This window comes from Pezoporus occidentalis, unplaced genomic scaffold (genome assembly GCF_034315485.1).
Source record: "Pezoporus occidentalis ecotype Australia unplaced genomic scaffold, CSIRO_AGI_Poc_V1 ctg341, whole genome shotgun sequence".
Classification (NCBI taxonomy): domain Eukaryota; kingdom Metazoa; phylum Chordata; class Aves; order Psittaciformes; family Psittacidae; genus Pezoporus; species Pezoporus occidentalis.
The window spans coordinates 95604-117002 of NW_026915387.1; the positions used below are offsets into that span (position 1 = coordinate 95604).

General features: G+C 47.1%; 1 protein-coding gene across 2 annotated transcripts; it reads right to left on the bottom strand.

The window, feature by feature from the left end:
- Positions 1 to 1009: 1009 nt before the first annotated feature.
- Positions 1010 to 21120, bottom strand: KPNB1 (karyopherin subunit beta 1). Of its 2 annotated transcripts, XM_062629759.1 has the most exons (20): positions 20908 to 21120; positions 19885 to 20085; positions 18103 to 18255; positions 17221 to 17280; positions 16840 to 16929; positions 16544 to 16654; positions 14950 to 15051; positions 13521 to 13745; positions 12998 to 13189; positions 11683 to 11813; positions 10359 to 10506; positions 10039 to 10110; positions 7559 to 7703; positions 5886 to 5968; positions 5232 to 5339; positions 4829 to 4972; positions 4631 to 4736; positions 4170 to 4284; positions 3416 to 3577; positions 1010 to 2524 (listed from the first exon to the last, which is right to left on the bottom strand). In XM_062629759.1, coding segments are annotated over exons 2-20 (2265 nt in total). In that variant the 5' UTR covers positions 20002 to 20085; positions 20908 to 21120; the 3' UTR covers positions 1010 to 2523. The 2 variants fall into 2 exon arrangements, with proteins under 2 accessions (XP_062485743.1, XP_062485744.1); XM_062629760.1 differs by lacking the exon at positions 1010 to 2524 and having other exon boundaries at positions 3412 to 3577; positions 20908 to 21108.
- Between the last annotated feature and the right edge of the window lie 279 nt (positions 21121 to 21399).

Below are 21399 nucleotides of genomic sequence, written 5' to 3' on the forward strand. Positions count from 1 at the left end.
TCCACTACTATCTCAGTGTACTTTATTCTCCTGCTGTCTACAGCTGAACAGCCACACAGGACAGAAACAGGTAGCACTGAGGAATGATCAGATTTGCTTCCCTCCACGTCCCCTCCCCAACTTCAGGAATGGCTTTTTCTGTCGTTTTTTTTTCCTTTTTTTTTTTTTTTTTGTCTTTTTTTTGTTTGTTTTTTTAATATATATCTTTTATTTTTTAGGAAATCCCACCCCACCTCCAGAAACAAAATAAAAAGGCATCACTATGAAAGGTGACCCGGGCCTGCGCCCAGGCCATGCTCCGGAGCGGGCCGGCATTCCCAGCTCCCAGAGCTCCTCCTTCTCCTCTCCAAACCTGGGATTTCCTTTCCTTTCCTTTTCCTTTTGAGTTTCTGCTTTATTTTTCATACACTGGTTCAAAGTCGGCACTTCGACTGCGATCTGAACCCAGCACTGAAAGGCACGTATCTGATACCCTGTACAAGAGCTAGTGTGGATGCTGCAGTGCAGATGGGCAACAGAAGTGGGACTCCACTGTCCTGGATCCCCGGTGGGGGAAAAAAAAGAAAGGGAAATGGGGGAATAAAGCAGATTCTTGCTGCTTTTGAGAGAACACCAACAGAAAAAAAGGAATACTGGCGAAGGTTTTCTATTCTCCCTCCCACAGCAGCTTTGCAAGGATGCCCGTGTTAAACTGCAGAGTCAGATGCTGGTAGTTCAACTGCTGCATTAAAAGGAAATGAGAAAGAGTCTCAAAACCCTGCACCTTCTCCAGGGGTTGGTTGGGTCTTGGCTTATTGCTGACAAGCTAAAAGCAATGGGCCTATTCCTCAAAAGCAAAAGGCTCATTGAAGAGGAAAGGAAGAGATTCGGATCCTTCACGTGGCCGGGGGAAGCATCAGCAGCCGGTTCAGGTCCGAGTTGCCCATCAGCCTGCTGCTAGCGACCAAAACATCCTCAGTTAAAGGGTTCCCCTTTGACTGGAAAGACCAAGAATACAAAAAAAAGGAAGTATTGGGGAATGTTTGACACCATTTTATTCATCTTCAACTGCAGTGGAAAAATAGAACCTTTTACAAGTGCCGTCTTGTGTAAGCTCAAGTCAGTATATATATATTTTCTATAAATTTCTCTTTTTCCTTTGTTTTTGAAGTGCAGCAAGAGACCAAATACCACATTAAACCTGATCAAATAAAGAGCACAAAAGGCCAAGCAGTTTCCAAATGGCATTTTTATCATCGGATCTTGGTCGCACATTGAATTTCGCCTCACTTAAAGCCGTTTGGTTTTGTGGGTTGGTTTTCTTTTTGCCATTCTTTCTTTTTTTTTTTTTTGCTATTACCTGAAGTTTGCTTTTTGTTTTTCAACTCTTTGGCACAATTTGTCTGTGGGTGTCGGGGCTGCTACAAGTCCAAGTCAGGAGAGAGCTTTCCCTTTGCGTTCTCACTGCCAATTGGGAGCACTGAACACTTGTAACTTTAGTTTTGAAGCCTGAAATCGCCTTTGCCATTTGCTTTCCAGTCCCTCTAAAGCAAGAGGTTGGGGTCGGGTTGGGTTGGTTTATTCCCCCCCCCCCCCCCCCAAATTTCTACATTCACAGTTGAAACAATATTAAGGAAGGAAAGGCGCTTGGATGAACCGAGATCATGGAAAGCGGCACCGGGAACGGGAGCTCTGAACATTCGTCAGTGTTTCCCTAAAATAAAAAGCCCTAAAGAGCGACTTTCCTTATTTTTTATTTTTTTTTTAATTATTATTTTGTCTTTTTTTTTTGTCTTTTTCCCCTCTTTTATTTGTACATCTCTTACGCTGCATCAGTAGACTGAACTCTGGTTAGTTTATGAAATGCAACAGCTAACCCTTGGGTGGTGGTTTGTTGGGTTTGGTTTTTTTTTTGTCTTTTTTTTTTTTATCATTTTGTGTGGTTTTTGGGACAAGATAAACTGCAATGACTCGAAGTTGAGAATGTGGATACCGCCTCATTCACACACACTCACTCCTAGACTGAAAATCCTTCACCTCCTCCTCTCATCCCATCACCGACAGCATCGTGCGGCAAAAGGTTAGGGCAGGCGGCTGGAGCCCTTGGCTCCATCCCTCTCCAGCAGCCCAAGCCAAGAGCACCACAGTTGAACCCAGTCTCCTCTCCTCCCCACCGGCCGTGTTCCCCTTCTACACCGGCCACGACAGAGAAGCTGGTCCTGGTCTGCCTGAAGAAGAGACTCGCTCATTCCATGGACAGAAATCGGCTCATTCCCTCTTCCCAAAACCAGCCGGCGCCGGGATTCCTATGCAAGTCAGTGCTCAGCTCGCTGACAGCGCTGCTGCTGCGGCGGGGATTCACAATGTGGTGTGTTTCAAAGCCTCACTCACACTCATCCTCTCATTCCCAAACATTCAGCATCCGTGCACACTCCTCACTTCCGCGGTTGGTTTTGTTTTTGTTGCTTTTGTTTTGCTTTTTTCCTCAAAAAAAGATTGGAGATTTCCAGTGGGGGCCTCAGGTGTCATCCCAATGGTAACAGATCTGTAAGCAAAAAGGGTTCATCAACAAGCAACCCCAGCCCCGCGGGCAGGAGGTGAAGCTGGGAGTAAGTGGGGTAAAAAAGTGGCTTTGCAGAAGCAAGGGAGAAATACACAGGGACACGTTGGAGCTTCTCCTGGTGGGGTGACAAAGCTGTGCCACATTCATTGTCCCAAATGCACTTACTCCACCCTACCTCCTTTCTAAACGTGCTTCACCAGAATCACAGGCTCTGAGTACTTCAAGTTGGAAGGGACCCTCCTTAAGGATCACTGAATCCCAGAGTGGTCTGGGTTGGAAAGGACCTTAAGATCATCCAGTTTCAACCCTTGCCATGGGCAGGGACCCCTTCCACTGGAGCAGCTTGCTCCAAGCCCCTGTGTCCAAGCTGGCCTTGAACACTGCCAGGGATGGGGCAGCCACAGCTCCTCCAGGCACCCTGTGCCAGCGCCTCAGCATCCTCACAGGGAACAACTTCTTTATTACCCAACCTAAACCTCTCCTGTTTAAGGGAGCTCATTGAGTCCAACTTCCTGCTCCTCGCAGGACAACCTAAAACTAAACCATAAAGACAAAGAGTGTTCTTCAGATACTACTTGAACTCCAAGCAGGACTGAGGAGACAACAAGGCTTCAGCAAGGGGACACATTCCCCAACACAAGACCCCCCCCTTGGTCTGCACCTGGTCCTGTAAAAGCCACGCAGCTCCCTGTGCTCCTCAGTTTGTATTTGTTCTGATAGACAAAGACCACAGATGGGGCTTGCTGACAGAGAACCACCCGAGCTACAACCTCCCAGAGCACAAGGCTTTGGGGAAGCATCTCTTTCAGACTCAGGAGTTTAGCCAATTTCACAATTATGCAACATGCAAAGGAGGTGGGTGGAAGCCCTTACCAAGCTTGATTCTTCAGTTTTCTCAGCTCTTTAGTCGCCCAGGTAGCAAGGGTTTTTGTTTTGTTCGTCTTGGATCTTCTTCCTTCAGTTAGCAGTTCATGTATCATGGGTCTAGATTCTACTAATTTCAGGACATCTTTCCCAAACGCTGTACACAAATCCCTGCAGAAGCAGAGAGAGAGAGGCTGTAAGGCTGAGTGTCACAAGCAGATGTTCCACTGTGATCAGCTCTTGCAAGCAAAGAGAAAACTGACTCACAGCTCATGTCCTTTTGAGGATGCTGCATATGGTCACTAATTTCAGCAGAGGAAAACTCAAGTCTCCTGGAATTGTGACTAACAGGAGATGTTCAATCTCCTTGTCCAAAGACTGATCTCCCCCATGTTTCCTTCCCTAAATCCCATAGACAAGATTAAACCATCCTGACCCTCGTTCCTCCGTACCCAGGGAGCTGAAGGTGGAAGCTGGGGGGGGGGAGCTCGTTTTTAAACCCAGGTCATCCTTGACCAATCCTGCACCTGGGATTTCTGTAACACGCGCCCAGTGCTCACTCCTACCTAAGGATTTTCACCCTGTCAGTTAAAGGACCTCACCTGCAGAACCCCTTCACCCCTTGGGTTCAACATCCAACACGCCAGAGCTGACACTAAACCCCTCAGACAGTCATAAAAGCACAGCTTCAAAGAGGAAGGCAGTTGTATAAAGGTTTCTATCTATCTAAAGAGCATGCTTGAAATGGGATTGGGATGCTTACCCTATCAGTCCAGCAGCGCACGCCACTACAACATCGGTGTGATCCTCGTCTCCAGCAATGTGGTCAATGTAAGACAGAATAAATTCTACTCTGGGCTGCACCAGCATCACATCCGCTGGAAGGGAAGAGCTTGATGAGAGCAGGGTGAAACACGGGTTGTGTTTTAACACAAGCCCTTGAAGAGGGCTTCCAGGATAGCCCCAAACAGGCAGAACCTGACCCCAGAAATGCTGAGATAGGGAGAGGAAAAAACTGCCAGAGGAAGAGGAACCGTAGTGAAGGGCTCCAAACCCATTCCCAACTCCTGGCAGTAAAGCATTCACTCCCACACAAAGGGAATGAACAGGGACATGCCCTCGGATGTGACAACCACCATGAAACAGCTTATCCAAGCCCAGCTCTTCCCATGGCCCTTTCCCACCTTGAGCCCAAGCAGCACCACAGCAGGACAGAGTACTCACGATGCACGTTTTCTTGGTCTCCTTTCAATCCCTGGATAATTCCAGTGTAAGCTTCCAGGCAGCCCTCCCTCAGCTCATTCAGGTAATCCACCATGTCATAGTCGGACTGAAAAGGCATCAGGAAAGGACCACTCAATGGGTGCACAGCCCTTCCCTGGGGTTTTAATGCACCGGAGAGGCACAGCACCACTGGCTCACCTTATCGACCTGTGCTTGAGAAGCCTGCTGGAGGGTGTTCAGTACAACGTCGAGGTACTTCTTAAACTCTCCTCCAATGGCAAGGGCAATATCACCAAACACCGAGAGAATCTCAGGCTTCACAGACCTATGAACGTTTTCATTCTGGAAGAGATTTCAGAGCAGTTACATTCAGTGGCATTGCTTTTGTGAGGAGGGAGGAGCTAATAAATTAGGCCACTTCCTTGAAACGCACATCCTCACCCCCAATAAATTTGGATTCCATTCAAATAGTAAGCCAGATAGTTGTCAAACACGAGATCTTCAGAGCATGCCTAACACTTCTGCTTCTCCCACCTCCCACTTTCTTCTCAGTGTGCAAGCCAACTGTTACTAACTGGCTAATGAGAAGGTAAACACTCACCCCCAAGTTCTCCAGGAGCAGCTGCATAACCTCATCACAAAAAGGCAGGATGTTGGATTGTAGGGCTCTGCATAAGTCACCAACCAGGCCCACTGCAGCCAGACAAACCTGCAAATAGAACAGCAAGTGAGACACCCACCCAGTGAGTCAGTCTTCCATGTTCTATCCTTGCAGCTTCAGCTTATTAAAGCCCTAAGTGGTGAGAGTCTGCACCCATTAAACGACCCTCTTAGAGCAGATGAGGCTCTTCCTTAACCAGCTGTATCACCAAGCTGCAAAGAGCTCAACTTGCTTCACCAAGGGCAGGGGGAAAGAGATCCAGCTGCCAAAGCACTTGGTGTGAACACAGCAGCTGGGTGGTCGAAACATCCACCCCACAGGGAGCACCAGGACTTGACCTTCTAATGGGAACACACAGCCAGCAGCAACCTCTTTCCTCATCAAGGCCAACTATTAAGTGAAAACACAGGTGTCAAGTCAATGAAGGCCTTTAAAGAGGAGGCTAAATCTGTGCATGCAGCCAGTAATTAGAGAGAAGTGGGGCTGCAATTCTGGTTTCATCACCAGAAGCTATGGTATTTCATGGATGAAATCAGCATCCAGGAGCAGATGAGAACTTAGATTGTGAACAGGGCTGCCTGGTTTGACCTCTACCTGGTACTCAGCGTAGTTCTTCAGTCCAATGCCAAGGAACGGTTTGAAGGCATCCATGTACTTCAGAAACTCTCCACCTAAGACTGTGAATGGAAAACAGTCCAGTTAGAAATCCCAACTTAAGGCGTATTTGTTGGACTTGAACCACACAGCAACCCACCATCATATTCCACTCAACCCCAGTCCTTGTTAGGTTTCACAGAAGCCCAACCAATCAGTTCCCCATTAGACACAGATCATCTAGGTTGGAGAAGACCTTTAAGATCATTGAGTTCATCCATTACCCCAGGTAATGCCACTAAAACCATCTCCCTAAATCCTTTTCTACCTGGTTTTTGGAACACTTCCACCTCACACACAAACCAAGCACCGGTGGCATGTGTCCATCTGGACTAAACAGGTTTGGAAGTGCTCAGCTCCTCGCAGGCCTCTGAACACAATCACCTCCTGTGCTTAGGCAGGATGGTGAGATCCACCTTTCCCCATCACTTTACCACCATAACAGCTTTAACATCTTCCTTCTGGAAAGAGCTGCTTAGCCTCTTCACTGGGCTCGTATTTAACCAGGATTTGAAGTAAAATATTCCTGCTCTTTGCAGGCTCCGACCCTGCTCCAAGTCACTTGCAGCTCTAAGACCACACATGCAGACTTCTCTATCCAAAAGTGAAGGGGTCTTGGTCTCAAGAGGAACACGCTTCCATTCCTGTGTGCAATGATCCCACTCAGCCTTCTCATTCACTTCCCAGCTTCCTCAGGCAATCCCACGGAACATTCCCAACAGCAGTCTGATGAAGACCTGCCCTCAGAACACACCGGTGTTGGAAAGGGCTTTTCCAAACAGCCCAAACTAGCTCTGCTGCACTTCAAAGGCACCCTCAGACCAATCAGGGATGTGCTTCCATTAGGAACAGGTCCTGTCACCTGCTAGCCAGGATAATAGCCTCAGGAAAAGACGACTCAAATGAGCCTCTCTCCAAAATCATCTCCCTGAAGGCTGTTTCCAACCCATGCCTGGCTTTTATTAGAGGGAAAGCAGCAGTGTCAGGCAATGAGGTTACGGGCTTCCAACAGCACCTCAACTTTCCCACTCCTTTGACAGCAGTGCGTTCCTAGAGCTCTGAGTGATGCCACATCCACCACCCTCTAACCCAAGCCACGCAGCTCCAAGTGCTTGGAACACCACAACTCGATTTTCCTCGCCCCATTGGGACCCACTCTAAGGCTGATCTTTGCCCAAGTGATTTCTTTGAAACAAGAACAATGACTGTAAATCTACCCCTAACAAAACTCCAGGAACCCACACTGACTCACAGGCAGCGGTAAGTATGAATCATGAAGATAAATGTGTCCTGCAGCAGCTCAGGGACCAGGTTCTGCTGGGCACTCTATGAAGCAGCACTAGAGGTGGTTTTATTTCCTGGCAGAATTTGCATTTTAACTGTGTTAACTGAAACCAAACCATTCATTCATGAAACAGCCCATCATAACCAGCCACTCGCAGCTTCACGGAGCGATGAGGTGAGATGTGCGGTCAAAACCATACCCCAAGCAAAACCAGGAACTCATCATGGCTTTTGCCATACAGACAAAAAAGAGAAGGAAGGAAACCCAGTTCCTGCCCCAGCTTCGCTTCTTCCTGAGCAAAACCCTTGCTCTGCAGCACAACACTGACCTTCCACCAGGGTGCTGACTGCCATCAAGGCATCCTCCTGCACACCCCCCGAGCCCGCCGTGCTCTGGAACATTCTCAGCAGAGATGCCATCACCACATCAGAGATCTGCAGAGCATCCTGGTGCTGGACCTTCCGGAGGACGTTCTGCGTGGGGAAAGGGGAAAGAGATTGTAATTGCTTCCATCTCTGTGAGCCTGGATTGCTCCTTTCCATCCCCTGCGCTCAGCTCTGAACACTCGTGACCGCATTTGGGCTGCTAAAAACGAAGCTGCTGTTTGAACTCCGCTGCTGCAAAAAAAATCTGCTTTGTCAGTGCAAGTGCAAAGTCCCATTCATTTTAGCTGCATTCAATTTTCCAGCTACAGAACAAGCTGAATTTACCCTTCCTGCTGCATAGGCTATTCTCCAGGCTTTCCATTTGTAAGCTGGCATTAAATGTGACCAGCCTGTACTTGGCCCTATCAGAAAAAAAGCCCTTTTCCATCATAGCAATGTGATCACAATCTCTTGCTGCCAAGCATGGGTTGCATGTAAGCTTTGCTTCTAAACCACAGAATTAAACTCCAGCAATGCTGGCTGTTAAAGCAGGGCATAAGCCTGTCCTTACTGCTAAGTGCAGTTAAACCTCTCCTTACTGCTAACTGCAGTCAAACCTCCCCTAGCCAGGAGGAATGGGGAACAAATTAACACACAACCACTGCAAAACACACTTCCAGGAACGGGTTTAGCAGCGAGATGTTTGCAAAGCAAAACTGATACCTGATGACAGCGAGCAGAAAGGCCAAGGGAACACCTCGGGTAAACACCTGAGCTTAACCTAAGCTCTGCTCCCTACAGCTCTGCCCATCCCTTTCAGCACATGCACTACAGAACACAACCTTGATGTCTCCTGATTGGAAAGAACTCTGCATTTCCTATGTAAATAGAGGCTCTTTGCTGAGGTTTACTTTAGTCTTGAAGTACATGCAGCCATTACTGTGAATACTTGAGGTTCAGACTTTGTGATAAAGAAGCAACACACTTTACAAGTTAAAAGAAGTTTAATCCCTCCCCTCCTACACTTCCCAGAGGCAAGAGCTGAGATCCTAGATGCTGAAGGCTCCCCATTAAAACCCAACATAAAGCAGGATTATTCCCATTTACCCATTATTTGGGAAATTACCCTAAAAATTGGTGAGAGAAAGGAGCTGCTGATGGGCTTTTGAATGAGCAGGATGAAGTTCAGGATTACCCAAAACAACCTGGAGGCAACCCCCAGGAGACCTCTTAACCTTGCTTAAGAGAAGGGGAAACCAAATGGGATAGAAGCAGGCTGTTACCTGGGGGTGAGGAAAAGGCTCCTTTTGTTGGGCTTACAAGAACAGACAGCACAGCACAGGTACCACCACCCAGCAAAGGGATAAATCTGAGTGGAGGGAGATGCTCTGCTTTTATTTCAGGTTACAGAGCACTTTAACACCTCTTCCCTTCCCTGAGCTGCCCAGAGCCACGTTGATGCTGAATCTACATCTAATACTGAGCTTTAAAGCAGCACCTTGTCAGTAAGTTAGGCAGGACAGCCCAGCACCACCCTTCCTGCAGCATGAACAGGAAAGCTTCCATAGCAACCACCACCTATTGCAGGATGAACCTCCTCAGCAGTTTCTGGGGGAAAAAAGTGGCTGTTTAGGTTGGAAAAGACCTTTAAGCTCACTGAGTGCCACTGTAATGAAAACAGGCAACTTCAGAGGTTGATCTTCCACAAATGTAACTTTGCAGAGGAAAACACTAAGGAATTTGCATAGGGATGATTCATTGATATTCACCCACAAAGTTTCAAAGTGCTTTTGGGATCAAAAAGGAAACAGCTACAGAGCAGAGTTTGGAAAAAGCTTCTGAAGCAAATGAGAGATTTAAACTCCCCTTGCAATCAATAGGAAGAGACTAGGAAAATCACTGAGCAACCTGTATCAAAGTAACTCCAGGACAAAGCAAGGAATGGAATGGGGAGGCATCAAGACCACTTTGTAGGAGTAAGCGAGGAACTGGAATGTGCTGGCACTCCCAGTCACACGGGCTGTTCATTACCAGATGTTTAATTTCAAGGACACTCAGTGCATTTTAATTAGTGCCATTTTAAATAAGAACACCAACCACAAGAGGCAGATGAGCGAATTAAAGCCATTATGGAGGGGTTTTGTCTGTGCCAAAGCAATTGTTCAGCCTGTAGCCAACGTAAGAGCCAATCTGAAAGCAAATACACCCCATAACATGCTGCAGACCAGTGTTCTCTATTCATACTGTCCTATACTTTGTAAGTCGTACTCTACTGAAGCCTTCTGAACTTTGCATCACCCCATACACATCAGCTGGGACTCAAGATCCCATTTCCTCATTCAGATCTCCTCAACAGGCCCATGTCTGTATCCTCAGGGGCACGGAAGCATCTCTAAAAGCACCACTTTCCCCATCACCACAAACACAGGGGACAGAGACTTACCTGGAGAGTAGCACAAAGGAGAGACTGAAGATCATTGAACTGGATTCTGTCGGAAGTGCTCTGGATATGGGACTGTAAAAGAACAAAACCCCACGTGTGATCAGCCTGTGCCACCATCTACACCACCCCAGTGGATTCTGACAGCACTGTGAGCTCCAGAGATTCAGTGTGCTCCCTCAAATTTAAGGCAAGAGGTACTGTTCAGAAGTGTAATGCATCTACCCACCTCTAACAAAATAAACCCACATTATACCCTAACATATGCACTCAGCAACAGAACTCCTTTTCCTACCCCAGACACACAACGGCAACAAACCCACCTCCATCTGCAGCACTTGCTGAAGTCGTTCCATGATGACCAGAGTTGTCTTTTGGACAGCAGGGTAACAGTCCTTGGCACTGTTTTTCACTATTTCCATCAGAGATTCATATGCAGAACTCCTCAAGTTATTCTGGTGTCCATCAGGCCTGTAACAGAAGGGATGTATTTGCAGCTCCCAATGCTCAGGCTTGCTTAGAAACAAGACTCTTTTTTTTAGTATAGCAGCTAAATTTTGGTGTTGTGACAAGCAGAAGCACTTGAATTCCTGGATTCCAAGACTTGAAAGTAACTGAAATTTGTGAAACTACTTTTGGAACGACTTTTCGTTTGCTATTAATAATGACTTCCAATATTTTCAGTCACTGGCAAGCAAGAACAGGAACAGAAAAAGCCTCAAACCCACATCTCCCAGTGTGCTGTTCCTCTGTCTGAGAAGAGCTGGTCTCCAGAGGTGAGCAGCATACATTACTACCTCTGCCATCCCTCCCAGGCCTTGGCGAGCATGTTAAATCTGACATAGAGCCAGCTGAGATCTGTGCTAAGATGACTGATGGGCTTTGGAGCCTTGAGCCAGACACTGTGCTTCTGGTTGGATGTCAATTAGACAGGAAGAGTTTTTAGGCTTTGAACTGTTCAGGCAGGGACACCATTTAAGAAGCAGTCCTGCAGCAAAAGGCTTCAACTGTCGATTGAACTGATCTAAGGAGTGAACTCTGAGCTGTCAAGACACATTCGACCTTCAAGGCAGGATATGGCTTCAGCCTTACCCTTATTCTTGCATCTGCAGAGCTGAGAACAACATTTTGCCTCATCTATTTATACTGCAGTTTAGCTGGGAAAAGGGCAGCATCCAGCTTAACTAGGTCCTCATCTCTTCTGGGAGTACCTGGTGCTCATGTAAATGGCTGTAACATCACAGCAACAACCAGGGTATAAAACAATCCCAGGCAAAGGAGCTGCACCACACACACAGATTTCTAATGACATCTTGCTGCAATCCTGCTTATTCAGTGGCCTCGGAGCCAACCTTGCTGAGCCTTAGGACTACTGAAACTGTGTGTGGGGTCTTCAAGGTAAAACACGGAACGGGTGCTCCTGGAGGAAACCCCACATTTCCCAAAAGCAGATATGACAAAATACTGCCAAATTATTCGGTGTGAACAGCTTTCTTCTAGGGAATTAGCATTCTATATTCCATAGGATACAAAAAAAGCCCAGTTCTGATAAAACACCGTTCGCATCTAAGCTGCAAGAGGACGAGCAGCCTGAAGGAATGAAAAGCAGCATCTCTGCAGAGCTTAAGGCAGTGATTTCAGTGTTACCTATCTGCAGTCTCCAGAAGCTTCTGAACTATTAGCTCAAATGAAGTAGATAAGCAGTAGGTTGCTGGTTCTTCCTGATCGTCAGCTACATCTGCAGCTTCATAGGCAGCTTCAGCAAGACTAGAGAAGGCCTGAAACACAGAACAAACATTACTATTACTCAAGGGAGTTTACCCTCACAAGCCCAAAACCAGATCCCAGCAGTTTTCACTCTAACAAGACCACCCCAAACATGTGCAGGGCAAACAGCTCCCTCCATGAGCAGTGCATTGCTCTGTGCCCTGAACACTGGTCCAAGAGTGGTGAGAAGTTCACACTTGGAACATGAACCTGCAGGGTGGTCATGCTGTCTGCCAGCCAACACCTGCACAGCATCATTGGTCTCAACCACCAGTAGCTGTCAAGAGATTTCCAACTGCAAAGCAATTGTTAACGCTCTGAGAGGTGGGTTGGAAGAGTTGAAAGCCTCCTGATCTTCACCCTCAGTCTAAAAACACATCATCATCATCATCTTCAGAAGACAAAAGCCACAGCTACATGGGCTTTTGCCAGGATCAGCAGATCAGGGCAAAGCTTCCCCACTGATTAGAAGTCTTCAAACCTCAGGAATACCAACAGACCAAATTCTGTCATTTCTACACCTTGTTTTGACATGCTGATGCTCATCTCAAGCTCAATTCTTACTGAGCAGCTCTCTTTGAAAGGCAGAAAGGGAACACGCTCCCTTTACAGTAAAAGATCAGATATGCTGTTTGGTAGTAGACATCCATCAAGACGATGATACAACTCAAGTTAGCAAACCAACCCACGGGACAGCAGCTCTAAGTGAACAAGGAAATCTCATGCTCCTCAATTTAGCTCTGGAACCACTGCAGAAGCAGGCTGGGGTAATGGGAAACAAAGCACCACATCCCTTAATGTTAAGGCAGCAATCCAGCTGTCCCCAAGAAAAAAAGCTCAATCCCAGCATGCTTTTTCTAAACAGCTATCAGGGAAAGCTTCCACAGCAGTTTCAAACCGATGAATATTATTATTTCTCTCCTTAAAATCCATTTCTTCCTTTATTCTTTCCTACCAGAGCCCCAAAACAGACTTGAGATACCTACTTTTGTGTTAACCACAGTTGTGTGCTGGATGACCAAGCCATGAATCATCTCTGAAATCCATTTAATTCTGAGTATATATACATTTGGGTGTGTGCATATATATATATATATATATGTATGTGTGTGTGTATTTGTATATATGCATATGAGCTACATTCCCCTTGTCAACAGAAGCTTATCCCACATCCATCAGTGAGGGGCTGCCTTACCCAGCACACGTTGGAGGCCACTCTGGGCTCAGCACTCAGGCCCTCCATCAGACACTGCAGCAGTGGAGCGAGGTAAATGTCATTGATGGCAGCTTCAGGAAGCATCTCACAGATCCTGCCCACGGTCCAAGCAGTCGTGTCTCGAACCACAACACTGGGGTCCTTCATTAGTTCTATTAAAGTCGGCATTGCCTACAACAGAATGGCAAATACAGGTGATTTTAGGGCAATACATGGAAACAGACTTGAATGCAGCCTCTTGAACTGGTATTTTAAGATTCATAAAGTTATTTCTCAGGGCTACGACTTGAGAACTAGATGCAGTTATTCTGAAGCCCTGCATGTCTGTGTGATTCAGAGCTACTTGACCAACCTACTTGCCCTGGGCTACCAAACCTCACTCAAACGTCATTAAAAGGTGACATCCTTTTGCTTTTCCTTAGATTAAGAGCAATGGGAAAAGCCTCCCCCAGATAAATTAGGAATGCTCTGAAAGCCTCCAAGACAACATAAGGAATCTTACCTGTATGACTAGTGGTTTGAGCTGGTTAGGCTCTGGTCCTTCCAAAATGCAGCCAAAAGCCATCACAGCTGCATCTCTGTATCGCCAATCCGGGTTTTTAATGTGCTCTTTAATAAAGGGCAGGACATGAGGAACTATGTCATCTTCACAGCAGGTCGCCAGGAGCATGAGGCAGACTCCTGCTGCTTTGCAGGGGTTCCAGTCGTCATCATCATCATTTTCATCCTAAAAGAACAGCACCCCTGGTCAGGCTGGGGGGAAAACATCCCTTATCCACTCGCAGGCAGTGCATCCGTGTTGGATTACTGCAGGAATGCTGCCTTAATAACCAGGCTTCATATTTAGAAATTAATGTAGGTCTGGAAGTACCACCTGCATCTCTGGCAGAGAAGCACCCCGAGTTACTTGCATCATCTGTATCCTTTCCACCCTGGTGTAAGGCTGCTGGCTCTTTCCTGACACACCTCCAGCAGCCTCATGCATCTTGCCAACTGCTTCTCTCTCATCCAGGTTGAGCTTTTGTTCCTTTGAGCCATGCCATTGCAGAGTGGCCAGTGTAGTTAAATAGCTTCTTCCCCCCTGACTGGCAGCTCAGCCACCTCCTAAATTCCTTTGAAGCTGTGTACCTGTGATTCTCTCATCTGTTTTAGCTGTCCTGGTTTAACAAGCTCTTTAGAACCTCCTGCAGTTTAACTCTCTGCATCCAAGCAGACAGCAATACAAAACCAGGGAACCAATTCTCTGGCTTCACTAAGAGCACCAAGCATTTCCCCAGTTCACTGCAGTAAGCCAAATGAACTTCGTCCTGGATGGCTTAATTAACAGTTTTCTTTCATAATTAGACCTGCTGCAGCAAATGATACCATTAGTTTTGATTAGGCTGCAAGGCACAGTCCAAACAAGTCCTTATGAAGTGCTTACTAGGTACTCAACAAACATGGGCCTCCCGGTTCAAGTAGTAAAGCCCAAGAATTGCATCTCAAATGATGCAGAGCCTGTATATTTGGTTTAATTTCCCAAGCATTTCATGGGGAATACAGATTAACTGTACAGAATACACATTAACTCTCCACCCTCTTCAAAAACCATAAATATAAGCATGAGTTAACAGAACTCAGCATTAAAGTGACACCACATGCAGTCTCCCAGGCTCAGCCCTAAAAACGATGCCTCATTCGGTCAGAGTGGTGCATGATGTCTCATCCCAGTCCAAGGACTGCCATGAAAGGCGCTTTGAACATGTTGCACCAGTATAAACCACCCCAGGGCACCTAAAGCACCTCTGGGACCCAGCATCTCAAGAAGTCCCCTATGCAAGGGAGCGATGACCACCACTGCCAATCTCCTCCTCCATGCACCAGCAGAACTGCTGTCCCAGGACACAGAAGCAGGGGTTTTCTGGACACACAACAGGGATCTGGCAACTCACCTGTTTTGTTAATGTCTGTGTTAGAATGGGGACCAAATACTGCAGCGCTCCTTTCGCATAGAACTTGCTAGTGTGCTCTGGGGGCCTTCCTTGCTCTGCTGCCTAGAGAAAAGAGGTTACACAATGATTCTCAGTGGCTATCTAGCAATGAAGTCTGACTGATGAACTCCAGGTGTCACAAGTTCCCTTTTGCATGCTTTCCTCTCCTTCCCAACACAAACCTGGAGTTACTGTAGCACCCAGGAGCCTCAAGGACACCCGGCACCAATCCCAGTCCTACCCAATAAGCAAGTCCCATTTGCCATTCCATGCACGTAGAGCTCCTCCTTCCTCACATGGGACAAACAGGAATGTTTTCAGTTTGCAGTCACCTATAATTAACAAGTGACCCCAAGTAGAAGCAGCAAAAGGTCTGCAGTGCACAAACTAAACCTACGTGCTGCTGCCTGTCCTTTTATCCTTGCTTTTTTGGGCATTCAACATAAATATATATTTAGCTACTTTTAAAGATGGATATGATTCATCTAGAGCCCTTCAAAGTTTAAGCTGTTATTGATCTCTCCAGCTAATTTATGCAAACAGCATCTGCATGCACACCACCACCCCAAATTTATCTCCATCCACATCCATTGTAAGGGATAATGATTACTTTCCTTTCAGCCCATCACTTTATTATTAACTCATAAATACTGGATTAGACAGAATGTGATCAACCTTTTTGCACGCTGGGTTAGGACTAAGTCCTGTCTCTTACATGTCAACAACACAGAGCCCACCAGGCCTCCAAGACAGCAGGGAAGTCAAGAAACGCTCTCTCTTCAACGTGCTATCTCAGGTACTCAAGATGCTGCCTTAATGAAGGAACAGCTCAAAGATCTTCGTGATACTGAGAATCTGATGGTATGACACCATGCCTAATATATGTATGTGTTCAATGCACATTTAGGTGAACCTTATAGGAGCAGCTTGAGTTGACTTTGGAATGCTCACAAGCAATCAGGTCGCTGTCACGTACCATTTGCAGAAAACCAGCACTTGTATGCCACAGCGTGTTCTCATCAAAGCTGTCAGAGGATCTTTATCTCAAGCAGCTTCAATTCCCAGCCAGGCTGGCATTTAAAACCATTCTGTTCTCTTAAAAAGGCAGTTCACCCCAATCTAATCCAGTAAGCAAAAGGGGTTGTGTTCAAGCTACACTAAATGCTACGGAGCCTAGGAAGCAACCCAACGAGTTACGGCAGCCCCTGTGCTACAGACTTTGTACTTACCCTGAAAAGCAGAATCAATCAACCAGAGTTGATAGTCCCCAGGCTAGCAGCTAAAAGCCAGCTTTGTGCTGTCTGCAGCACATGGAACACCCACAGCCACCCAGCCTTCGTGCAGCCTCAGGTCTCAGCTTCGGTCATAGACATGCATCACATCACATCAGAGTGGTGCATGGTGTCTCGTCATGGACCCATGAGTGCCACACAAGGGGCTCTCCCACATTATTCCACTTGGGAGAACAGGGTGTGGCTCAAATACATGAGCTCAGCATTCCCAAAGAGACGATCATGGGCACTTGCTGCTTTCCAGTGGTCATTTGGAAGCTCACCTCGGATGCCTCGATAGCCAGGTCCATCTCCTCATCACAGACGTTTGACCAGAACTCGATCCCTTGCAGAGCCACCTCATCTATGTCACTTTTCATTGCTTCAATGGTTATCTTTAGAAACGTGAAAGAAAGGAGGGGAGAGAAGGATGTTTTAGCAAGGAGAGGGATTCCCAGCATGCAGTCACAGCCAAAGAAAGCAAAGCAAACCAGGAACGTAAGAAAACCTTTACTCTTGGATTAGGGCAAAGGAGCACAGGAAGATCAGACAACAAGGGATGAGAAACGTGGGTACTCACAGCAAAAAGAGCAGGCCCCATGTATGTCTCCATATACTGATAATAAAGGGACATTATCTTCACCAAGTTTTGTAAGGCAGCCACTCGTACCTGTCAGAGCAGAAAACAGATCAAGTGCTTTGCAAACCAAGCTGTAGCCCACCATAGCTTAATAACCCGGCCCGAGGTTTACACCATAACTACAAAGGTCTTTACTAGGAGGATGCAAGTTGCTGCTTGTGCATTTACAACATCTAACTTTAGGTCTAAAACTCCTTGTGAGTACTTAGAGCCAGTTACCAGAACAGTGTTTACTCCATGTAACACCTGACAACTTGCTGATGCCAGAGCCAGCTTCCCCACAAAGGTGCAGGGATGAATCAAGCCCTTCATTCCACTCACCCTTGTATCTGGACACTGCGTTGCTTCACAGACTACTTGCATAATAAAGTGCCTTTCAGACTAGAAGAAGAAATAGAAAAGGAACATTAGATTTGCCTTATAAAAGCATTAAAGTCTTTGCATCCTGCCTGTGGAGGGTGTGTTTTGAGTCTGGCCTAGTACAGTCACTCACGCAGCACTTCTAAGGATGAAGGACCAGTACAGGTTCCTATTCACTGCAGTATTTTATACCATTTCTTCCCCAAAATGGGAATCCCAAACTTCCAATTTAAAAAGCACTTAACAGACTGTCCAAAATAGAAAGATAAAGCAGAATAAGTTCTCATTAAAAGACCTTCTAAGCTGAAGGTTCAACGCAAATTCCATCTTCCCAGCATCTCCCTGGTAGAGACCTAGAGGACAGACTTAATCCAAGAAGGAAAAGGGAAATCAATAGATTTTCCTGCTCTGGACAGTCTCATTCCAAGGCCCCTCTTCTGAAGCCTCTCACAGGCCTTCCTCCCCCAACAGTTTCCAGAGGCAAAGTTAAACCTGGCTTGCTGCCACACCACTTGAAAGGAAGTGCTGATCCAAGCTTGTACGCTCGCAGCAGCATTATAGGGTAGTCTGATTGGGAAGCAGAGCATCTCACAGGCTGAACTCTAAGGTCAGCTCAAATGTATCCAGAAGAAAGCCAGTGACACTTCCTTTCCATTGATGAACCTCTGAGAGGTTCCACAGTATTTCTATGTCACGACAAGCACGCACCAGACCTACAGAAAGGAATCCAAGTCTCAGCTGCAACAGGATTATGCATCAAAACTCAGCGTGGTGCATGATTTCTCATCATAGACCATGGATCCAGCCCTTGCAGTTTAAGCCACGAGTTGTCACCCCCCTCACCTCTTTGTCAAAGTTTGCTTTGGTGAATTCCAAAGAGTTCAGGAGTGCATTAGTAGCTGCTAGCTTCACATTGTTGCTGGGCTCTTCCTTTCGCATTCCCTGGATGATGGCTGTCAGGATCTCATTGGATTTGTCCTGAAGCTGTTCTGGATCCTAAAAAGAAGTGTTAATAAAGTTATCTGCCAGATGAAAAGCTTCCTCTGTATTTTAAAGCATCCTAAATTTGATCCTGAAATCTTCAAGTGCAAGTTTGAAGGTGTTAAGGAAAAGAAGTCCTCTGTTCACCGCGAGGACTGGAACACAAGCACAAGGAATTCACCCACCATTGTGTCTTTACAGCTTCTGGGACAGGAGAGATCAGACTGAGCTGAGCAGATACTCCTGATATTCAAGTCACCAATGCTAAATAAACTCCACTGTCTCAAATAATAGGCCAAAAAGCTTTGGACTACTTGACTTCATTCAATTAGCAAGTTAAACCATACTGATTTCCAATTCCTTTATACACTGGGCAGAGATCTGCGCCAGCAGCTGAGGTAGAGAGTTTCAATGGTAAAGTTGCCAATATTTTGAAATATAGGGAAAAAAAAATACAATGCCTGGACAAGGAGCAAGGAGAGTTAACAGCCATCAGTGAAACCAGTCCCTTGCAGCCTGATGAAAACCCCAAACAGAAGAGTTCCCTTTCTGCCTCATTACACTGAGGCTCAATCAGTGAATGCTGCACGTACATTCTCCAAGGCATTCAGTGGCACCAAAAAACCAGCAGCTAACTTTGTTTTCCAGTGGAAGGTCAGGCAGCACCCAGGGATTTAGCAATTCACACTGGATACCTGATGCAACACATTGTGGTACTGCAGACTGTGCTGATCATCACAGAACCCCAGGCTGGTTTGGGTTGGAAGGGACCTTAAAGCTCATCCAGTTCCAACCCCTGCCACGGGCAGGGACCCCTTCCACTGGAGCAGCTTGCTCCAAGCCCCTGTGTCCAACCTGGCCTTGAACACCGCCAGGGATGGGGCAGCCATAGCTTCAATGACACCTTCTGGAGAAGGTGTCTCAATGAGCTGTGCATCAAAACCTCCTAAATTAAGAATCAAGGGCCTCCTCGTGCAAGATGGAAGGCAGTTGTCAGGTTTCCCCAACACAGAAAGGAATCAAAAGCTTATCACTCATCTGTAATGTTTTACACGGCTGGATGTTCAGCTGAAGTTTTGTAGCAGCAGCCCTCACCATCATCCAACTGCAGCAACATAGACTTCAATCTGAACCTTATGAGAGATGCCCTGGATTTGTGCTGTGAAAGCAGGTCAGTCCTTCCAGGTACCATCCCCATGTTTACTGCCCATTGTTCTGTCAGCACAGAGGCATCCTCCAGACAAGTATTAAAAGACAGACCCAAGGAAGCATTACAGCCTATTGGGTATCATCAAATGGTTTGGGTTGAAGGGACCTTAAAGCTTCTCCAGCTCCAACCCCTCCCACGGGCAGGGACCCCTTCCACTAGAGCAGCTTGCTCCAAGCCTCTGTGTCCAACCTGGCCTTGAACACTGCCAGGGATGGGGCAGCCACAGCTCCTCTGGGCACCCTGTGCCAGCGCCTCAGCACCCTCCCAGGGAAGAACTTCTGCCTAAGAGCTCAGCTCAGTCTCCCCTCAGGCAGGTTAAAGCCATTCCCCTTGGCCTGTCCCTACAGGCCCTCGTCCAAAGCCCCTTTTAGCTCCCTCAGCCCGGCCCCAGAGCACTTCAGACATACTCAGCCCAGTCCTCCACATATACTCACGATGTCCTGACAGATGTAGCCAATGGCCTCCAACGTCGACTCTTTCATGTGCTCTGTGCTGTGCTGGTTCGTAACGTTCGTTACCAACTGGGGAATGAGCTCGGGCCACTGGTTCATGGGGATCTCTGCACAGGCAATGCCAGCCACACACTGAGAGGCCGAGCTGGGCCTGTACGTCTCTGTACCCAGTGTCTGCAAAACCTGGGGAGAGATTGGCAGGAGATGGTGGTTTGCGTTGGTGATCGAAGAGAGATGGGGCACTGTTACCCCAATCACCCCCCTTCCCCAAGAAAGCACTTTGTTCTGCTTCCTCCTGCTGCAAACAAAGCCATGACCTCAGACAAATGGTGTTTGAACTCAACTTGGCCACGGCTGCCCTGTTCAGGAAGTGAGATCCAGCTGTGGGATTGCATGGGCTTCCACCACAGCCTTCAAATCCCATAGACAACGCTGCGTGCCGTGACTCACCAAGCAACTCCTTGTCTTGGAAAGCAACATTGCCAACGCTAAACAAATTGGGGGTTAACCCCCCCCAAGTCCTCCACTGGTTATGCCAGGATAATCTCAACAGGGCTGAGTAATTTTCTTTCCTTTTAATTGCAATTTGTGTGCTCTTCAATAACTGTTTCGTTCAGAACTGAAGGGTGCACATTTGCTTCAGTATTCCCAGTTATACCCCTTCATTTTCCATCTATTCACTGAAAACCCACTGGATTTCTAATGACACTTGACAGAAAACTGTAACAAAGTGGGTTTGTAGCTCCACTACCCAATAGCACAGCTCCTGTTTGCACTGCAAGCTCCCCCTTCGTGATCAGCAATACAGGAAAAGCCTAAAGTGATGTCGTCATCACCCACCCAACCTTATCCTGCTCTGTACAGACCCTATTAACATTACAAGACATATATAAAGGGTAAGGCCGACTTGCATCAGATAGGTACAGTTCCTCAGGTGGAAAAGGATGGACAAGACCCCATGGTAAGGAAACAAGAAGAGAAGGAGCAAAAAGGGACCCGACTTACGTAGTTCTTGACCTCCCTGCGGGCGTTGGCGTCGATGGCGAGCCATCTCTGCTGGTACTGAGCCTTGATGTCGGGGTCCTTGGAGGTGAGGGAGTTCTTGATCTGCAAGCCGGCCGCCACGCGGGCAACTTGGCTGTTGCCAGGGTTTGCCAGCACTCTGGACAGTTCCACCAGGAAGGTTGGCTGGGAAGAGAGCCGGGATCAGCACCACCAAGGAAGGGGAAAACCCCTCCCAGCACCGCAGAGGAAAACCCAAATCACCCAGAGAAATGGGTCCATAAGTCACCAAAGCTCCTTCTCTATGAGGCCACGATGAAACCATCACCACCACAGGGCTCTACCCCACGATTACAGGTGTTAGAGTTCCTAATCAGAACTGCTGGGAAGCAGCATAAGCAGGCACTGACTTTGCTGGACTTTATTATTTTACCTTCCCTTCTCCTGTCTGCTTTAAGTATTCCTTTAAATAAACCACTGGGCTCACATGCCGAG